At 34.4% G+C, this 19,306-nt stretch overlaps 1 protein-coding gene across 3 annotated transcripts in view; it reads right to left on the bottom strand.

Moving 5' to 3' along the window:
* Positions 1-19,306, bottom strand: part of fidipidine (coiled-coil domain-containing protein 93) — a 203,282-nt gene that overhangs the window by 140,031 nt on the left and 43,945 nt on the right. For all 3 annotated transcript variants that reach the window (XM_090394991.1, XM_090394992.1, XM_090394993.1), the window contains one exon: positions 5,566-5,622. In XM_090394991.1, coding sequence (XP_090251117.1) covers positions 5,566-5,622 — 57 coding nt within the window. The remainder of the gene's footprint in view (positions 1-5,565; positions 5,623-19,306) is intronic.

Below are 19,306 nucleotides of genomic sequence, written 5' to 3'. Positions count from 1 at the left end.
AGAATTTTCCTTGCTTCCTTGCACCCTAAGTTCTTGAAAATGGCAGCGTGACGTTGCCGAAATATAGAAATATATTAAAATTTATTTTAATGTATATCGTAGTACGTTGTAATTTCCTGAAATAATATAGTGAATATGTGCAATGAAGTTTATGTACAATTTGTAATTTTATAAGTTTATACTATGTATTTGTTTCATACTTTTATGTTTTCTAAACTTACATGAATTACCTGAATTAAGTAAAATATATTTTTTTCAGTACGTCATTATTGTTTATATAATTAAAAAAAAAAAAAAACGATTTTGGAACATAACCCGACTTTTTCTATGTGATCTAAGTCTAGCATAATGCGATTTATATAACGTGGTATTTCTATGGAACCTAACATCTGCGTTATACGAGGATTACCTGTATACTGCAGGCCAAAATCAGTTCCATTTGGAGTACAATAATGTGAGATGTATTTCTATCCCCCTAATGGAAATGCATCAGAAAGCATTAGATCAGCCAGCACATAATCCTACTGCCACCTGTTCAATCAGACTGCATCCAAAAGGAGATACTGTCTGTGCTATATTATGGCAAGCAAACTATGTTCTTTGTATGGAAGACATGTCTGAGAGCCTCTACTTTACTCTTCGGCAACACTAAGAAAAGAAATAGTTAAAACATCTCCCTTTCAAAAAAAATAAAATAATACCATATATGTCAGTGTATAAGATGAGGCCTAAATTTTAGATAATTTTTAGGTTTTAAGCTTATGTTGGTTGTATAAGACACCCCTCTCCACAATTTATTCTTTCTTCTATTAATGCAACATTAGGTATTGTTGTTATATCCGTTATTTTTATATCTATGTATATCCGTTATTTTTTTGCATAGCATTGATTTAGTATTTAAACAAATTACCTTAATTAAAAGTGATTAGCCCCATTTATTATTATTTTTGCATTTTTTTTAATTTTAGGATTATTAAAATAGTTTCATTTAAAGCATCATTTAAAATCATGGAATCAGCAACAAAAGGAAGAAAGTATGAAGCTCAATTTAAAATAAGGATAATTGAAATGGCAAAGCAAACTAATCACTGTGCTGCTGCAAGAAAGTTTGACATAACCGAGAAGATGGTAAGAGAATGGAGGAAGAAAGAAGATGTTTTTAAAAAATTGCCAAAGAAAAAGTGTGCGATGAGAATGGGGATCAACCAATGGCCGCAATTAGAACATCACGTTGCAGAATGAGTATTTGAACAAAGGTAGAATAGTTATTACAAGAATGTGACATGAAAAATTTACATTATTACTAACTTCCTATCTACAATTTTCCTCCAAATCAGTCTGTTACTTGTCAAGACTCCAACATTATCAGATCTTATATTTCTTTTGTCTAAGGCACATTGTACCGTATCAATCCATCTATATCTTGGTCTTCCTCTGGGTCATTTTGCTGCCAACCCGGCAGAGAATACTTGTTTTGCTAATCTTTCCTCGCCCATTCTGTTTAAGTGACCATACCACCTGAGATTAGCTCTGCTAACGCATTCCTGGATGCTGACAATGCCAAGTTCTTTCCTAATATCCTCGTTTTTAATATGACATTGCCATTGATGCCATCTGTTCACACCTCTAATATCTTTCTCAGGACTCTCATTTCTACAGTCTCCAGTCTTTGGTTAAGTGTTTTACTTCTGATCCAGATCTCAGACTCATAAGTTAAAACTGGTTTGAACACTGTCTTGTATACAACTAATTTAGTGTTCCGACTAATTTCTGTCTTATTCCATATGAATTTATTCAGTCGACTTCCTACCATACCAGCTTTGTTGATTCTGTTGTCTATTTCCATATTTAATTTACCATCTTCACTAAAAATTGTGCCTAAGTAGCTGAAATGTTTTACTTGTTCCACAGGTTCTCTGTTCACAACACAGTTGACATTTTCAATGATTCTACCTATCTTCATCGTCTTTGTCTTTCTATTGATGACCTTCATACCATATCTATTACAATAGTTATTCAATTTAGTCAGGGAATCTTGCAAACTTGTAGCAGATTTATTTAGAAGTATAACATTGTCCACATAAAGCAGAGAGCTGACATTAATATCTCCAATTCTGATATGTTTAATACCACTTTTCTTCATAATGTGATCCATATAGATAATGAATAACAGAGGGGATAATGTACATCCTTGTCTCACACCAGATTTAATATTAAACCAGCTTCCTGTACTTCCTTCAATTCTAACTGCTGACTTACAACTCAAATAAAGACTAAGTATTGCTTGATATAATGCTCCATTGACACCATATAACTGTAGCGGATTGAATAGCTTCTCTCTTGGCACCTTGTCATATGCCTTTTCCAGATCGGCAAAACTTAAATACAGATCTTTGTTACATTCCCATGCTCTCTCAACTATCTGTTGGAAAGTGAAGATCTGATCCTGACAGCCTCTATTTGGCCTGAATCCAGCTTGTTCTTCACCAAGCTTTTCTTCCACAATTCTTCGCAACCGCAAGATCTATGGAAGTATACTTGCATAGATCTTGCCAGGAACACTCAGTAGCAAAATACCTCTGTAATTCTCACATTCAGTTTTATTTCCCTTTTTTTATCATCTACTCCTGCTGCCTTTCCACATTTCAAGCCTTTGATGGCTTTTTCTACTTCAAGTATGGATATGTATTCCTGACTGTATGCCTGTTGAATGTTTTTTACCACTGTACTCTCACTACTTGTTTCATTTAGCAATTTTCTGAAGTGATTACTCTATACTTCAAGGATATCTTTTTCTCCCGTTTTCGTGTAATCTCAGAGGTTAAATTATTTTCAATATTATATTAAATATATATATATATATATATTTTTAACAGTTACAGTTAAGGAATCATTTACGGGAGGTTATGGCTGGTGTATCAGCAGCTATGGGAGCAGTATCACTTGGACCTGTAGGGCTAATTTTAGATTTATGAAAAAATTGGATGCCCTTGAAAAACAAAAGCAGGCTTAACAGTGGTCTCAGTTTGTCCTCTTTGTTAAAAGATGTATGTGTGTATTTAACCAACCACTTCCACATCCACTGTATAAACTTACAAACATTCAAAAACTTAATCTTCTTTCAACTTTAAATAGGAGCTACAACCACTGTAAATATCTGAACTACATGCTGTATGACTCTCTCTGAAACAAAAGTGATAACTATGCATTCATACAATCTGATATTCCATGCCTGAAAGAGATTTTGTGTGTGTGTGTGTGTGTGTGTGTGTGTGTGTGTGTGTGTGTGTGTGTGTGTGTGTGTGTGTGTGTGTGTGTGTGTGTCATCTGTTTCAGTGTTTCCAAGTTCAATTATGTGGCATTGTCTACTGTCCATTTCCCTAAACTCTAAACATCCTGAACTCAATGATTTTTTTTTATCCTTGCAGTTTGATTTTCTGCAGCTTATCCAAAGAATCATTTTAATTGTTAATCTTAATGTCCTCAATTCAAATTGGCTTCATCAAGTTGGAATAAATGCCAAAGTATTTGTTCTGATCTGATGCAAATTGTCAATTCACTCAACCAGAATAATGATTAATCCTATTTATTCACCTGACAATCTTGACTATTTTTCCATTCAAGTACATTAGAAAAATCGCCTCTTCTCTAACACAAACAACCTCTTTTTATTGGAATTCCATAAAAACACGATAAACCTAGAGTGCCTTAAAAGCACATTTGGACTACAGGTTAGATAATCTTAGATTCCTGCTATAGAGAACAAATGTGGAATTTCTTTTGAAGCCATTTCATTTCTCCAATAAGAGGATTATGGTCTTACACCAGATGATAAAATCCATGAATATATTTATAGCTGCTTTAAATATGCTATTTGCATTAAATGGCAAATGTAAGCAATCATGCCACAAATGTTTTAATTTCCTCTGTTAGAAACTAAAAAACGTTTTTGGTGTATGTACATCATTTGTTTTATTTAAATCATTACATTAGTAGACTGAATATCAAAGTGATTTTTTTTAGTTACATATCAAAATAATATGTGGTGTTTTTTCATAATGCTGAAGAACAGCTTCTAGAGATAATAAACTTTTGGATATGTTGCTCATACAAGGAACAAGTCTCCTGGTTATAGGGTGGTCTTGTCTTGTACAGCCCACACTACAGCAAGTATATCAGTCTGGTAGTATAAGTTGGGATAGTAGGATTATGCAATAGCTGGAGAGAAAGTCACCTGGTATTACTATCAAATCTAGTTGCTGGTATTTACTGACTTAACTTATGAAACTGCTTTATTGTTTTTCTTCTTCAAGAAGAGAAACTTGTCCATTAGGAGACTGCATTTGATAAGCATAATACACAAAAATGCTGCTGATATTCTTGCCCAGATTTACCACTTGAATGCCTAGTCTCAATTTCATGCAATCTCTTCAATGCATAATTTTGCACTTTGAAATGCTGAAGTGACAACTGTTATCCTTAGCCAATGTCAGTATATTCAAATCCTCATATTTGAATATACTGACATTGGGAAAATACTTCTCAATATTTCACAAAATATTGAGAAAGACACCACTTGGCAGCCTCTAAAGATGGTGGGAATAATCTTTTTTTGCAATATTTCTTTATACAAACAAACTAGAAAAATTAGAATATACAGTAATTTTGATGTAACTTGAAAAATCATTAAAGAAACTTGAAAAATTAATTTAGTAAGCAAATTTATTGCATTCCTTGTTGAAAAAGACACTTTTATAAAACATTTCAATAAATTTTGTGAGTTATCTTTAACAACTCCTGATCAATGCTGCAGGCACACTCAAATAGATTGATATATATATATATATATATATATATATATATATATATATCAATTTATTATGTGAATCCCATCTACCAAAAGGCAGGGAAATGACAGAAACATTAGTATTTGTAGAGTGGGTGAGCTAAATGTTAAATAATCTGGGCATCCTGCTCTAGAGACCAAACATGAAAGGCTTCGATGTAAGTTGGGTGGCAGGTCTCATACCAGGATTGCAATTCATCTACTAGACTAACCAGGGCCAGCAATATATATCACACAGAAATCTGACTATGGGATTTTCATGAAAAATGAAATGAAATCACTTTTTACTAGTGTAAAAAGTGATTAGTTTTTCACATATAACAATCTATGGCCTTATAGAATAAGTTATTATAGCCTGGTCTACTTATAATCCATGTGATTACAAAAAAAGATTTGGCAGCTGCATATTATGGAATGGCTAACAAAAGCACCTCTTCTGATTAATGCTCAATTTTAATTTCACTTTATATACAAACTATTCTCTTAATAGTAATTAAATCTAATGAGATTTAAGAGAAATTAATTAAAATTCATTCTTTTAATGTTCTTTAGAAAGAATAACTCATGAGTTTCAAAGAACAAAGAGGTGAAAGCTGAATTTTGAAGGGAGTTTAAATTGTGATTTACTCCATAACTCTGAAATGTGATGCAAAATCAAAAGAACCTACAAATATGGAAAGTTAAGTTCAGAAAGAAATGAAAGCTTATCATAGTTTTACCTCTGTGTCTTTAAGTGAAGCTGCCACCTTGTCTATTTTTGCTTCGAAGACTGAATCCTATTGAATAAGATAAAATAAAATTATAATAAGCAAAAAAAAAAAACTAATCACTGAAATTAATCAACAAGGTAAGTGAATAAGATAAATTTAAAATCAGAATGCTTATGCTCACATAGTATTGTCCTGATGGGAAAAGAGACTTGAATTCAAGTCCTGCTATAATAAGAATTTTCTGCATTATTTATAAAGCAATGTTAAGGTGGCCTAAGACCAATGAACGAGGATGTCATTCCAAGTAGCCTGTTATGTTCTGTCAATAAATATTATGTAATTTAAATAAATATGCATTAGCATACATGTAATTACTTCAGAAATTTATGTCAAAGTTCATATACTCCAGATTTTTTCATGCAACCTTCTCAGAAATTAAACAACCTTCACATATCATGTTGGAGGCTTAATGGAATTTTTTACAACACCCAAAAAGAATTAAAATAGAATTTAATACTTCCTATATTTCGTCCTAGTCACTAGGACATCTACGGGGATTACAAAAACAATTAATGTAACATACAAATAACAAACAATAATAAGCCCAACCACGTGGGTGACACTAAAGTCCTATCTAGGTAGAGCACCCTCTAAGGACAGCAGTAGGTGGCCTGGAATGTAAGGTGGGAACTCTGGTGATGAGTGTTTCCCCAAATCTTCGGAAGCTTAATGCAACCGTATTTATTGAGATTTGGTTGGTTTTTGAGAGCTGCTGCTGCTTCTAAGAAAAGTCTCTCTTTCTTGAATTTGCTGTGGTGGAGCATGGTGGTTTTCTTCCATGATACCCTGTGGGTGGTGTCCAAAACATGGTCAGCCAAGCCTGAATGGCCATAGTTGCGTTTGAAGATGTAAGACTTGTGTTCCTCTAGGTGGATGGATGCTGATCTGCCTGTCTGTCCAAAGTACGCCAGCTTACAGGAACAGGGTACTTTGTAAACTCCAGGCAGAGAGAGAGAGGAGGGAGCTGATCTTTCGTAGAACGGATAAGGGTAGCAAGTTTGCGGTGGGGCTTATATGCTGTGTGTAGGTTGTACTGTTTTAGTATCTTGGCTATTTTTTCGGATGTACCACGGATGTAAGGTATGGTGATGGCATTTTTAAAATCTTGTTGACGAGAAGGATAGTGAATGGGGGAGGAACTGATTTTTTTTTTGATACTGTGATCGCTGTAGCCATTGGAGAGGAAAGTGCTGTGTATGTGGTTAAGCTCAGTAGTGAGGGTGGTTCCACTGGAACAAAGATTGTAGGCTCTCTAGGTAAGAGTTTTAATAATGCCATATTGTTGAGAGGGGTGGTGGTGGGAGAGTTTGTGAATGTATCTGCCTGTGTGTGTGGGGGTTTTCTGTATACGGTGAAGGTAAGTGTATCATTAGGTAGGCGTGTGACTAAGGTGTCTAGGAAGGGTAAACAATTGTTCTTTTCCTTTTCCATAGTGAACTGGATTCTTGGATGTAGACTATTGAGATGACTGAGGAAGGAGTCTAACGTGTCTGGGCCATGAGGCCAAATAGAGAACACATCATCTACATATCTTAGCCAGATAGAAGGTTTGAGTGGGGCTGAGTCTATGGCTCGTTTTTCGAAATCTTCTATGTAGAAATTGGCAAGGGGGGTGAGAGGGGGAACCCATAGCAGTTCCCTCTATCTGCTTGTAGATTTTGTTGTTCCAAGAGAAATACCCAGAGTTAATGGCAAAGGAAAAGAGATCTAAGATGTCAGAGGGAAAAACGTTTTCTAAGAGAGATAAGGTGTCAATTAAGCGAATATTGGTAAACAAAGAGGAGATATCAAAGCTTACCAATATGTCCATCTTATTCAAGGTTAAATTTTCTGTGAGGGCTTTAGAGTGGGTCGAGTTTTTTTTATATAGGAAGGGGACCCTTCCGGTGAGGGGGATCAGAGAGTTGGCCAGCTATTTAGATAGTCTATAGCAAGGTGCATTTGATATCTCCTCTTTGTCTAACATGTGATCTCTTACACTTTGTAAGAGATCACATGTTATTACTATATTTATGAGAATGCTGTATAATAAGCTAATGTCATATGAACTTATAACAATGCTACAGCATTAAGACTCGATAATACTACATATTGTGTTTGTGCAGAAACTTGTAGCAATAACATTTCTGGCTCTATGATGCTGATGCTAGACAACCAAAAAAAGACAGATTTGATTCTAACTGCCAACTAGAGGAGCTTTTTCAAGTTTTTTTTTTTTTTTTTTTTTTTTTTTCAAGCTTGTTCCTGATCTTTGCTAAAAGCACATAGGATTCTCTCCAGAAAACTTGGATTTTTAATCACACACTCAGAAAAATCAATGTACTGCACTATTTTAGAAAATTTATACGAATTATGGTTCAATATCACAATCATGATGCCTTCATAGTTAGCTGGAGTTCAGCTGTTCGTGAGGGCTAAAGGATGAAGATAAGCATCCCAGTGATTTCAAAAGTTAGGGCTAAAACAGTCCCACCTACAGCTCTCCCTGGGTGGGGGGGAGAGAAAGAGAGCATAGAATTTTAGAGGATGACCATATACAAACTAATAATGCTTAAGATTTAATTATGAGATATTTGGAGGAGGGAAACAATGAAGGAAGTGAATTCATCCATTCATATCAACACTACTGGATATTAATTATAAAGACATATTAAGGGACTAAGTTACTGAGCTTGGGAAATAGGAAGAAAACAGATCATAATAAAATCGCAAGTAACACTTGTTTAATCAGAATCTCAAGAAACCACCAACTATAACCTTCAAACTAAAATCAATGGATCAAATAAAAATTTTCTGCAGAGTTACCAATTATGTAAGTGTATAATATTTCTTATGTGAATCTCACTCAAAGGGAGCCTCTGTAACTCAGTTCAGTATTAACGCTACCTTTGTTGAAAAGATCTGGGTAGGAACCCCATCCAGGATGTGAAGAACCTTTATAAGATGTGGAAAGTTTTTCTGCTGGGTTTCAATGTATATTATACTTGCCAATAAATTATAGTCTTATTTTAATCCTATATCCAAGTGTAAATATAAGCAAAAAGTAACTTCACATCTTGTAAAGTGTATTTATATATTTGAGGTCTCATCAGTGGGAGCAAGATTTGAGAGGACACCAAGGTTATTAAGGCAATTATTGGGAAGTCAACAGCCTCTATATATAAGTAGTCTAGTTGTGGAGTTATTTCACGCCTATGCTTGTGCTTTGGTATAGGATTAAAAAATGAAATAGTTTTTTGTCAAGTATAACATTAACCTTTATAATTCTCACCCCTGCCCCACACACCACCTGAAAAGGAGTTAACCAGTCTCATATGGAGGTAGGATTTTTCTTCCTAAAAACTTGGGTTCTTCATCTCACATTGGGTATATTCAAACTGGCCAGAAGAATATACCCACTCAACAGATCTATTATGTGAACCATATAGCCTTTACTTGGTTTGGCCATTATTCCAAACATCCACCATCCTTAAATATGTAAGCCATAGCTTAGTACAGCATTCCCAGATTTTTCCTATGACGGAACTTCGCAAATCCTGAAATTTTCATGGAACACCGTTGGTTATTTTGTAATGTAAATGTATCGATAATTATTATGGCATAATCATAAAGAGTATTAGTACACTTATGTATACGGTGTGACATGTTGACGAATATAAAATTACATTTAAATCAGTTATCAATCACTGGACTAATGAAATCTTGTAGCATATTGTAGTTCCTCAGGCCAACATCATTAAATTAATTTGTGCTGATTTTCATTGAAATATCCTTTCTGATCACCAAAAATTCATAATATTATTATAAATACAAATGAATGCAAACTTTTTCTCCTGTGTGTATGCGTTGGTAGTTTTCCCCTCTTTTTGTACATCCTGGAGATCGCTTTGTAGGCTGGAGGTGGATGAATCACTATCTGTTGCATCACAAACACCTTCAATAAGAGATTTCTTAACAGCAAAAATTAAACAAAGTCCCATGTCTCTTATTCATAATTAAAATTCATATTTCAAATTTAAATCTGTAGGCCTATTACTTTTAAAATAAAAAAATCATGGCACTACGGTTTCGAAACAAGCACTTTCACCCTACAATACGAACTTGCTAAGAAAATATTCAGTATTACTAGATTTGAGAACCGGATACAAACTACTTTGATCTTCAATTTCAGTGGAAAAATTTTCTTTATACTTCCATTATGCTGATTGGTCACTAACATTTGCAACACAGATGTTATTCCGTTCAGTTATGAGAAGAGAGGATATTCCACCCATTGTTGCAATCGGGCCTGCAGGCAATTTTTATGAACGGTCATAAACAGCGGTATTCCCTTTCCCAAATGTTGAAAGATTTCAATGTGTGAAAATTAAAGATAATCCATGAATATTTCCATGTTTAAAAATATGCAGCTTGATCATTGACATTTGCAACACAGATGTTATTTCATTCAGTTTTGAGAACAGAGGATATGCTGCCCATTGTTGTAATTGGCTTGCAGGCAATTTTTATGACTGGTCATAAACAGCAGTGTTCCCTTTCCCAAATCACTTCCATGTTTAAAAAAATACATGGCTTGGTCACTGACATCACGGAACACAATTTGGGAAACCCTTGCTTAGTAGATATGTTAGATAAAATAATCCATAAACTGCTCTAAAGGTCAAATATGGAACTTTTTTTTTTTTTTTTTTTCAAAGCCATTCAAGGCTTCATTTCCTGTGGTTTTTCCCATACCAGGAAATGAAATTCATCTACCACCTAAACACATTCATACTTACAGTGAGCTTCAAAACCACAGCCTGTTGACTGAAGAGTGGAAGTGCTAAATAACGGGTCAATCCAAATGACAAATACTGCATACCATACAGTATAACTATATACACAAAATCTATACAACTGGACATAACATTTCCCAACAACTTCAACCTTCAGCTCTTTAGAAGAGGTCTATTGACATTTTTCTTTTCTCAATCCTTATCTACACCTCACTAATGTGCTGTAGTTGTACCTCTAGTATGCACAGGATAAATTATAGAAGTTAGCAATGTCTGGGTTGAAGTTGGATAATGCATAGGAATATGGTCATCATCTACTCTCACATGCTAGTCCTTAAATGTATAGCAGTTTATATCACTGTTTCTAAGGCTTAGTGTTTCAAAATATTTTCATGACTCAGTAACAAATTTTGCTAGTGTGAAGTAGACAAGATATTTTTATGTATGAAAGTGACTACCCAAAGCTCTATCAGAATATGGTAATTATATGTAAGATAATATGTCAAGTTATTTATCCTAAAATTGGCATAGTGCCAATTTTTAAGAAAACCTTTATATATAAGAAAATAATGAATAGTCTAATAACAAATAATGAAAATAATCAATATCTGAATAGGATATAGGATGTGAAAGTGAGTAATGAATTACATATATATATTAAAATAAGAACAAGCAGAATGAAATCTTTCATAATGAGGCATGTGAACACCACAAAGGTTGAAATGGTAGTATATAAGTCAAGAAATAATCATAAAAATGGTGCATTTTGTAATTGCACTTATTTTAACTAACATCATTCATTATCATGAAAGTTAACACCAGATATATTTCTAGCTTATGTGCTATATGCATAATTTTGTTTTGCCTAATTTTAGTGCTAAAATGGTTTAACTAAAACCAAAATAGAGATAATTTAAGAAATTTCAGTCAACATCAAAAATACTGAAATTCATTTAAATCATCCAGCCAGTGAAAATCTGATCCTGATAACCTCTATTTGGCATGAATCCAGCTTGTTCTTCACCAAGCTTCTCTTCCACAATCCTTCTCAACCGTTTCTCAAGTATACTGACAAATTTTACCAGGAATACCCAGGAATTACCTCTCACATTCTGAGAGGTAATTCTCAGAATGTGAGAATTATCTCTGTAATTCTCACATTCAGTTTTATTTCCCTTTTTATATATGGGTACTATGAGAGCTCTACTCCAATCATCTGGAATTCGTCCCTTTGTCCAGGCCTTCCAAACTATGCAGTGCAGCCACTGTAAGACTTTTATACCTCCGTACTTGAACATTTCTGTTCAAATATAATCTACTCCAAATTTCAGGCTTTTGATGGCTTTTCAACTTCAAGTATAAATATGTATTACTGATTGCATGCCTGGTCAGTGTTTTTTACCACTGACTGTTTCATTTAGCAATTTTTTGAAGTCAGTGCTCTACTTCAAGGATATCTGTTTTCTCTGCTTTTCATGTCACCTTTATCATCTCTAATTATTTTTACAGCACTCTTTCCTCCATTTCTCAGCTTCTTCAACAACCTCCAGAATATCTTGCCAGCATTTTGATATTTATTTTCTTACCAAAGTCTTCCTATGACTTTGTTACATTTGTCTCTGTATTCTCTAAGAGCACATGCTGACTTATTTGCCAGGAACTTTTGATATGCTTTTTTCTTTTCCTTCACTGTCTCTAACTTTTTGTGTCCACCATAGAGTTCTGATTTTTCTATACTTGCAGACAACCTCACCACATGCCTCTCTGGCTGAATCAATTGATGTTTTCTTCAGGGCTTGCCAGTGAATCTCCACGGTTTGGTTCCTGTTCCCAAACTATTTCATTTTTTTTTTAATAATGTTTGTGTATTTTAGTTTATAATTCACATCTGAGAGCTGCTCAACTTTTATTTGCTTTAAAACTTTCTCGTTTTGAGTGAAATTCAAAATTCAATTTTATGCTGCTAAAGGCTAAATGGTGATCCCAATTTTAAATCCTCTGTACACTCTAGTGTCCTGCACCAGAGAGAAAACATCACTATCAACAATAACTTAGTCAATGAGACTTCTTATTCCTTGCCTCTTCTCTCCATTTGAATTTGTGCACAATTTTATGTTGTAACTCTTCATCAAATTCAATGGATAATTGAATCCCACATTCCAACGACTAAGGATTCTTTACTAGAACAGAGGATGCCGATTCCATATTCCTAGTCTCTCCAAACATACTGGCAAAATTTTGAAAAAGTATCACTTCAATTCCATGTTTTTTTCATCAAAAAGGTTTATAAACAAAAACCATATCACATCATGAACCTTGTGTTTTTTGTTTTATCAGCACTCGTCATAAATAATGCACAGAAGACAACAAACAGCACAACGAGAGTAAAATGGTCGACATCTAACCAAGGAGGCATTCTATGCAAGCATGCATATGCAACCCCCCCCTCCTCTTATATCTTATTTGGCAGTAAATTGTGAATGGACCTTACTTTTTGGACATGCCCCATAAATATAAAATATATACATGTATATATTTTTTTTTTATATGGCTCCTCTACTACATGGCAACTATTTCAATGGTCAACCAATTGTTGTATTTACATTGTATTCTTGTCTCTTTGAATAGCTTGTTGTTCAGACACTAACACAATGTACTGTTAATTTCAATGCAAAATATCTGTGCTATTTGCAAACTTTTTTTTTATTATTGTATCACAGTGAAAAAAAAAGTTAATGAAGTGAAAATACTTTATTTTCAATAATTGTTCTCACAGTCTCTAACTCAATCCCGAATCAAGAAATTTAGTTCTTTCATATGAACAACCTGCCATTCCATGCAAATATTCTGCCTTAAATTTACACTTATCAATAAAATGTATGCTTAAATAAATTGTTTTAATATTAATTTATTATTATATTTCAGCCTTCTACTAAGAGACCAAAGTCCAACAAGGATGTCTGCATCATTAACTTTCATTTGCTTTAATAAAGTAATCTAGGCCTACATTCAGGTTTCTAAAGGGAAATCAGAGCACCCAGAGAAATACCAACAAATGAGCCATATACTGCCTAACATCGTGGCAACAAGCAAAGCAATCATCCTCCTTAATTCTCATCCATGAATAGAATGGCTTATACCTTCTCCACATTTATAATCTCCCTTGTATTCCTTCTCATCTTTTATTTACACATACAACAAAAAAACAATACTGATATGCCCAACAATACTTGTATATATGGTTAAACGTCTTATCGAATTACTATTTGCTTTAAAGTCTATTATCAGCAATGATATATTATTATGGATTACGGACAATATCCTCATTAGTCGATTACTAGCTGACAAATTACCTATTCTAAAGTTCAAAAACAGTACATTTATAAGAATTCTCCTTAGTCCTTAACCTGACCACATATCACCATCTGATTAGCAATCTGAAAGTCCTCATCTGAATCCAATGGACTTCAAATTATGGATGGAGCTTGAAAGAAATGACATCCCAGCATCACCAGCCTCAAAGATGTCACCCCCCCTTTTTTACAAATATCCCACTTTCTGACATTAAATTCAGTGAAAATGTCCCTTCATAAACATTACTGATCTCTTTAATTTTGCAATCCATACCATTTACTTCTCTTGGATAAACACCTTATTTAAAGAGATAGAAGGTACTTCAAAGACCTCGCCCTTCACCTGGCCAATTTTTATATGGAGCATTTTGAGAAACATGCTCTTGATACTATCATTCTTAAACCTTCTATTTGGCTAAAATATATTGATCATGTGTTCTTTATTTGGCTACATGGCTCAGCATTAGATTCTTTCCTCCTCTATCTCAACAGCCAACACTCTATAATCCAGTTCACTATAGAAAAGAAAATAACAATAGCCTACACACTTTCTTTCTTCCACCATTTTCTTCCATCGTGCACCTTCTCAACATGGTGTCATCAAAGCTCTTGTCAGCAGAGCCTCCAACCTCTGTTCAACCTAGGCAATCCTTACAGCTGAACTCTCCTTTATTTACTAGTCCCTGTCAAATGGTTACAATGCCAAAAAGATCAAGAAATTAGCTGTTTTCTCATATCCCTCCCAATACACAGACTACTATTTTAGGAGAACATAAAAGAAAATCCACTCATACTGGTAGGTATTTAATATAAGCAACCACACCACCACTCTTCCCATCAGTATGGCATCCTCAAAACTTTTATTCACTGAGCCAGGACTATTTGGTCAAATGACACATCCCTTGAGACCGAACTTAGAAACCTTTGCAACATCTTTTTAGCCAATGGCTACAGCCCATATAAAATAGATAAAATATTACATGCAGCACTCATCCCTCCTACACTTAATACGTTTGCTGCCACGCTCCTCGAGCATAGTTTGTTACTGCACCCAAGCACTTTCACTTCTACAAGGTCAGTACGAGGTAATCTTGTATCACCCCCACCTATGTCTTACATGTGCCGATGACTGTGTGACTTGATCTGAATTATGTCTAGTCTTACAATTATTTAAAATTATCTAAATAAAAACCTTCAATTACACCATGGCCAGTAAAAGAAAGCTCACTGATGAAGAATTAGAAGCTTATGTTAATATGAGCGATGATGAATGGAATGAATTATTTGGTTCCAATTCCAAAGATGATTATAATCCTACAGGCGACTCTGGCGATGACTCAGATGATGATATATCGTATATAAATATATGTATAAATATAAATATATGTTGAAAAAACTTCAAAAAATTTTTATTTGCATTAATAAATACAGTTTATGCAACAATACCTCTTATAACATACTATACTTTTGCTAAAATTATTTTCCTTCTACCAAACCCCCAGACATGCTCTCCACTTTATTCACAACCCAAGGGTCCAAATTAACATGCTTATACCATGGTTAACTTGTGCTTGGCATAGGAGGTCGGTAATTGACATATGAGTATATTCATAGTTGGCTTGTGAGGCTCATATACCAACTACGAGTATACTCATGGTTGGCAGCGAACGCGTTACCACACAAGATCAGAGAAAAACCATTCCCATTCCATATATTAAGGCTACATCAGAAAAAATAGCCAAAGTTCTTGCAAATATGATACCCATACTACTTTCGAACCTTTTGTTCAACTAACTACTTGTATATGTTCTCCTAAAGATAGACTATATACTCTTGAACATCCAGGAGTATATAAAGTTCCTTGTCCTTGCAAGTTGGACAGACTGGTAGATCAGTTAACATACACCTTGAAAAACATAAAAATTACATCCAAGATCATCTGTATGGCAAGCTGATATGGTTGGGCACTCCTTCACATATGATCAGATGGAGAAACATCTTTATTACATAGAAATCATTACAGGTCTGAGAGGCTATTCTTAGAATCAGCATCAGCTATGAAGCACTCTTCCAACCCTCCGCAAGTATAGCTGCATTAATTTACCAAAGATCTGGGAGACTATCATCTTAAGGCCTAATAATCAGACTTCTCTGAATTAACTTTGTAGTTATCTGACCCATAGAAGATGCCACATAAGAACATTAGATGTCAGTTACAATTTAAATTGTTTCTGCAATTACTTGGTTTAATGTGGTGTGCCTGTCACAGTTATCACTGTGCTCTGATGATGCTGGGTAAAAAAACCAGTGAAATATTAGTGAGTTTAATAAATGTATTTTTTTTCCACTTGGTGTTAGTTATACCAGTAAGCTTTATTATGGATAATGGACAACACCAAGCCTTTCTTTGCATAACCAGAGCCTTGTCAAACTGAAACTATCTGGTGACACATTGACTCTCATACGTATGAGAATCAATGTGTATGTGCTAACATTTGTAACACTGTGTATATATACAGGGTTATAAATTTTTGTAATAGCTTTCTGCTATTGCCCTCTTTTATATCAAATCAGGCCATCAGTTGACAAACTGTGGTAGAGTTTGCATATATGTGTGTTCCCTTTGGCAGAAAAATTAGTTAACAGAATTTAGAACAGTACATTAATATCAAGTTTAGTGTAAAATTAAGCAAAAGCACAAGTGAAACTCTAGACATGTTAAGAATGGTTTATAGTGATGCTGCCACAAAAAAGTGTAATGTATTTGAGTGGCATAAGAGGGACAGGGAGATATGAGAGACTATGAAAGAACTGGGTGACCACAAATTGATTGAACACAGTGAAAATAATTATAAAAACAGAGGAAAACAAAATTCACATAAAAAACTTTATTAATGTAGAATTTTCACCTAAGTATCATAGGCATTGTCAGTACAGGATCACAGAATGGCAATTAAACAATAATAGACAATTCTATGTCACCTGAGTAGTTAATGTAAGATAACTAAAAAAAGGTCAATAATTTCCTAACTTATTTAAAAAATATAAATAAAAATAACTAATTATATATTGGATTTTTATCCTTTATCCAAGTGTAAGCAAACAAAGTGTGCCTGAAGTACTTTCAGGACTGGGGCAACTCGTGGTAAAGGTGGTATAAGTTCTCATCACTTGCCTTAGTATCTCCCGTAATGCAAAGTACATCTCCTTGCAGACACGTATAATGTCTATGCATTAAGAAAAGGGCCACTACCCAGACTGGTTTCTACCTTTATTGAGGTCTCATCAGTGGGAGCCAGACCCACCTCTGGGTCTGGCTCCCACTGATGAGAGGTGGAAGTAATGGAGAAGTCATATTTACCTATACGAGTTGCCAAAGGGTGTCACACTCTATTATTAAAATTCGCTGGATTAGAGATAAGTTTATGGAAATTTTTTCACTTGGCTATGCTACTAATTATATATTGGATTTTTATCCTTTATCCAAGTATAAAGGATAAAAATGTAAGCAAACAAAGTTTGCGCCTGAAGTACTTTCAAGACTGGGGCAACTTGTGGTAAAGGTAGTATAAGTTCTTATCACTTATCTCATCCCTTAATACATAGCATTATACACGTCTGCAAGGAGATACTAAGGCAAGTGATGAGAACTTATACCACCTTTCCCACGAGTTGCCCCAGTCTTGAAAGTACTTCAGGCGCAAACTTTGTTTGCTTACACTTGGATAAAGGATATATAATTGAAAAAACTTCTATAAATAAAATAACTTATATAAATATATGCATAGACAAAATAAGGTTAGGAAAGATTAGCAGATTTAAAAAGTACTATCTCCCACAAAGAGGATAGACACAGACCACCAGATCTGTTTAAGTTAGGAGAATGAAGTAAAGTTTCATATGCTGTTTTATAAGGACATTCTATGAAGAAACAACTTTTATGAAGAACTTGTCTTGTTCCAATGAACTCTGTTAGTGTTGATAGCATGCTCTGCAATTCCAGACTGTTCAAGGCTAATGGTATTTAATTTAAGACTTGTGTTCTTCTAGACAAATAAAAGCATATCTTCTTGTTTGGCTGAAATAAGAAACCCACATGAGCAAGGAATCTGGTAGACATCTGGACAACTGAGAGATGGAAGCTTGTCCTACGAGAAGCAAGAAAGGTGGAGATTTTTCATGGTAAGATAGGGTGAAAGGAAACAAAGATATTGTTGTTTTAAAACTTTCACTATGCATTCACTAATGCCATACACATAAGGGATAGGAATACAAGTTATTTCTTCTGTATTTGAAGAGGTAGCAATACTATAACTGTTAAAAGCATTTTTGATAAAAGCTTAAAACCATTAGATAAAAAGTGGAATTAATGTCATGATTTAATCTGTAAAAGAAGCCTTTCACCTTTTTATCTAATAGTTTTAAGGATTATTATTTCATCAAAAAAACTTTTTGTAGAAGTTGATAGGGAGAGATATTTAGCTGGATGTTGCTATAGGCCAGGGAATGTAATGTGGAAGGAAGTGATAAAGAAATGTATAAGCAATTTGAGTTAGCTAACCAGGGAAGGATGATTATTATTCGTGATTTTAATTATGGTAATATAGATTGGAACGAAGAAATGGCATTTGGGAATGAGGAAAATTTATTTCTCAAGTTCTTGAAAGACAACTATCTCTGGTGGTATGTAAAGTAGGACACAAGGATTGGGAGTTTTAGATCTAATCATTTCATCAGATCTAAAATCTGTGATTCTGAGTGAGATTTTGCACCTCCCCTCCATGAAGTGATCACCTGTGTTGTGGCTAGTCATAAGAAGACTTCTGTTAGGAAAGGATATATGTGGAATTACAAGACTAGTAATCATGAACAGCTCAGGAGACAACTTGGAGCTATAGCATGGAATGAAGTGCTAAGTGGGAGGGAGGGAGATAAATGCTGCATGGGAACTGACCAAAAGATATTTAACAATATCGATGTGCGAATGTATTCTGAAGGCTAAAAGACTGAATAAAGTAGGTGTAAAATGAATGAATAAAGGGATTAAGGATGAAATTTGGAAGAAGAAGATGAATAACGGTAGCAATCAATTACATGATACTAGTGACTCAGTTGATAAGAACTGCAAAATACAGTATAAGCAGAAATCAGCAAATCAGGTCAAGAAAAATCCTAGAAAAATTTTCAGATGTGGCAAGTAGAAGAATGAATGTTTATATAAGATGATGTTAATGGATGCAAATGGTAGAATGGTAATGGCTGCAGAAGACATTGCAGAGTGAGCAATTTATAAGGGTGTTTCATCCTCAGCAGGGTGGAATCATGAAAAACTCAAGAGTAGAGGACATAAGAAAGGATGGCTTAATTGTGAGTGAGCAGGAGGTATTAGGATGAAATAAGACCTGTTAATAAGGCAATAGTATTTAATGACATATCACCATGTGTCTTAAGGGAATGCTCCAGATAACTGGTAGTACCATTGGCATCCCTGCTTAATAAGAATCTTACAACAGAGGTTCCAAGAGACTGGAAAGAAGGTAAAATTGTTCTGCTGCATACAGG

This window comes from Typopeltis vanoorti, chromosome 6 (genome assembly GCF_054136105.1).
Source record: "Typopeltis vanoorti isolate ZY-2024b chromosome 6, IOZ_Tvanoo_1.0, whole genome shotgun sequence".
NCBI classification, from domain to species: domain Eukaryota; kingdom Metazoa; phylum Arthropoda; class Arachnida; order Uropygi; family Thelyphonidae; genus Typopeltis; species Typopeltis vanoorti.
This window is presented reverse-complemented; position numbering and strand designations above follow the sequence as displayed.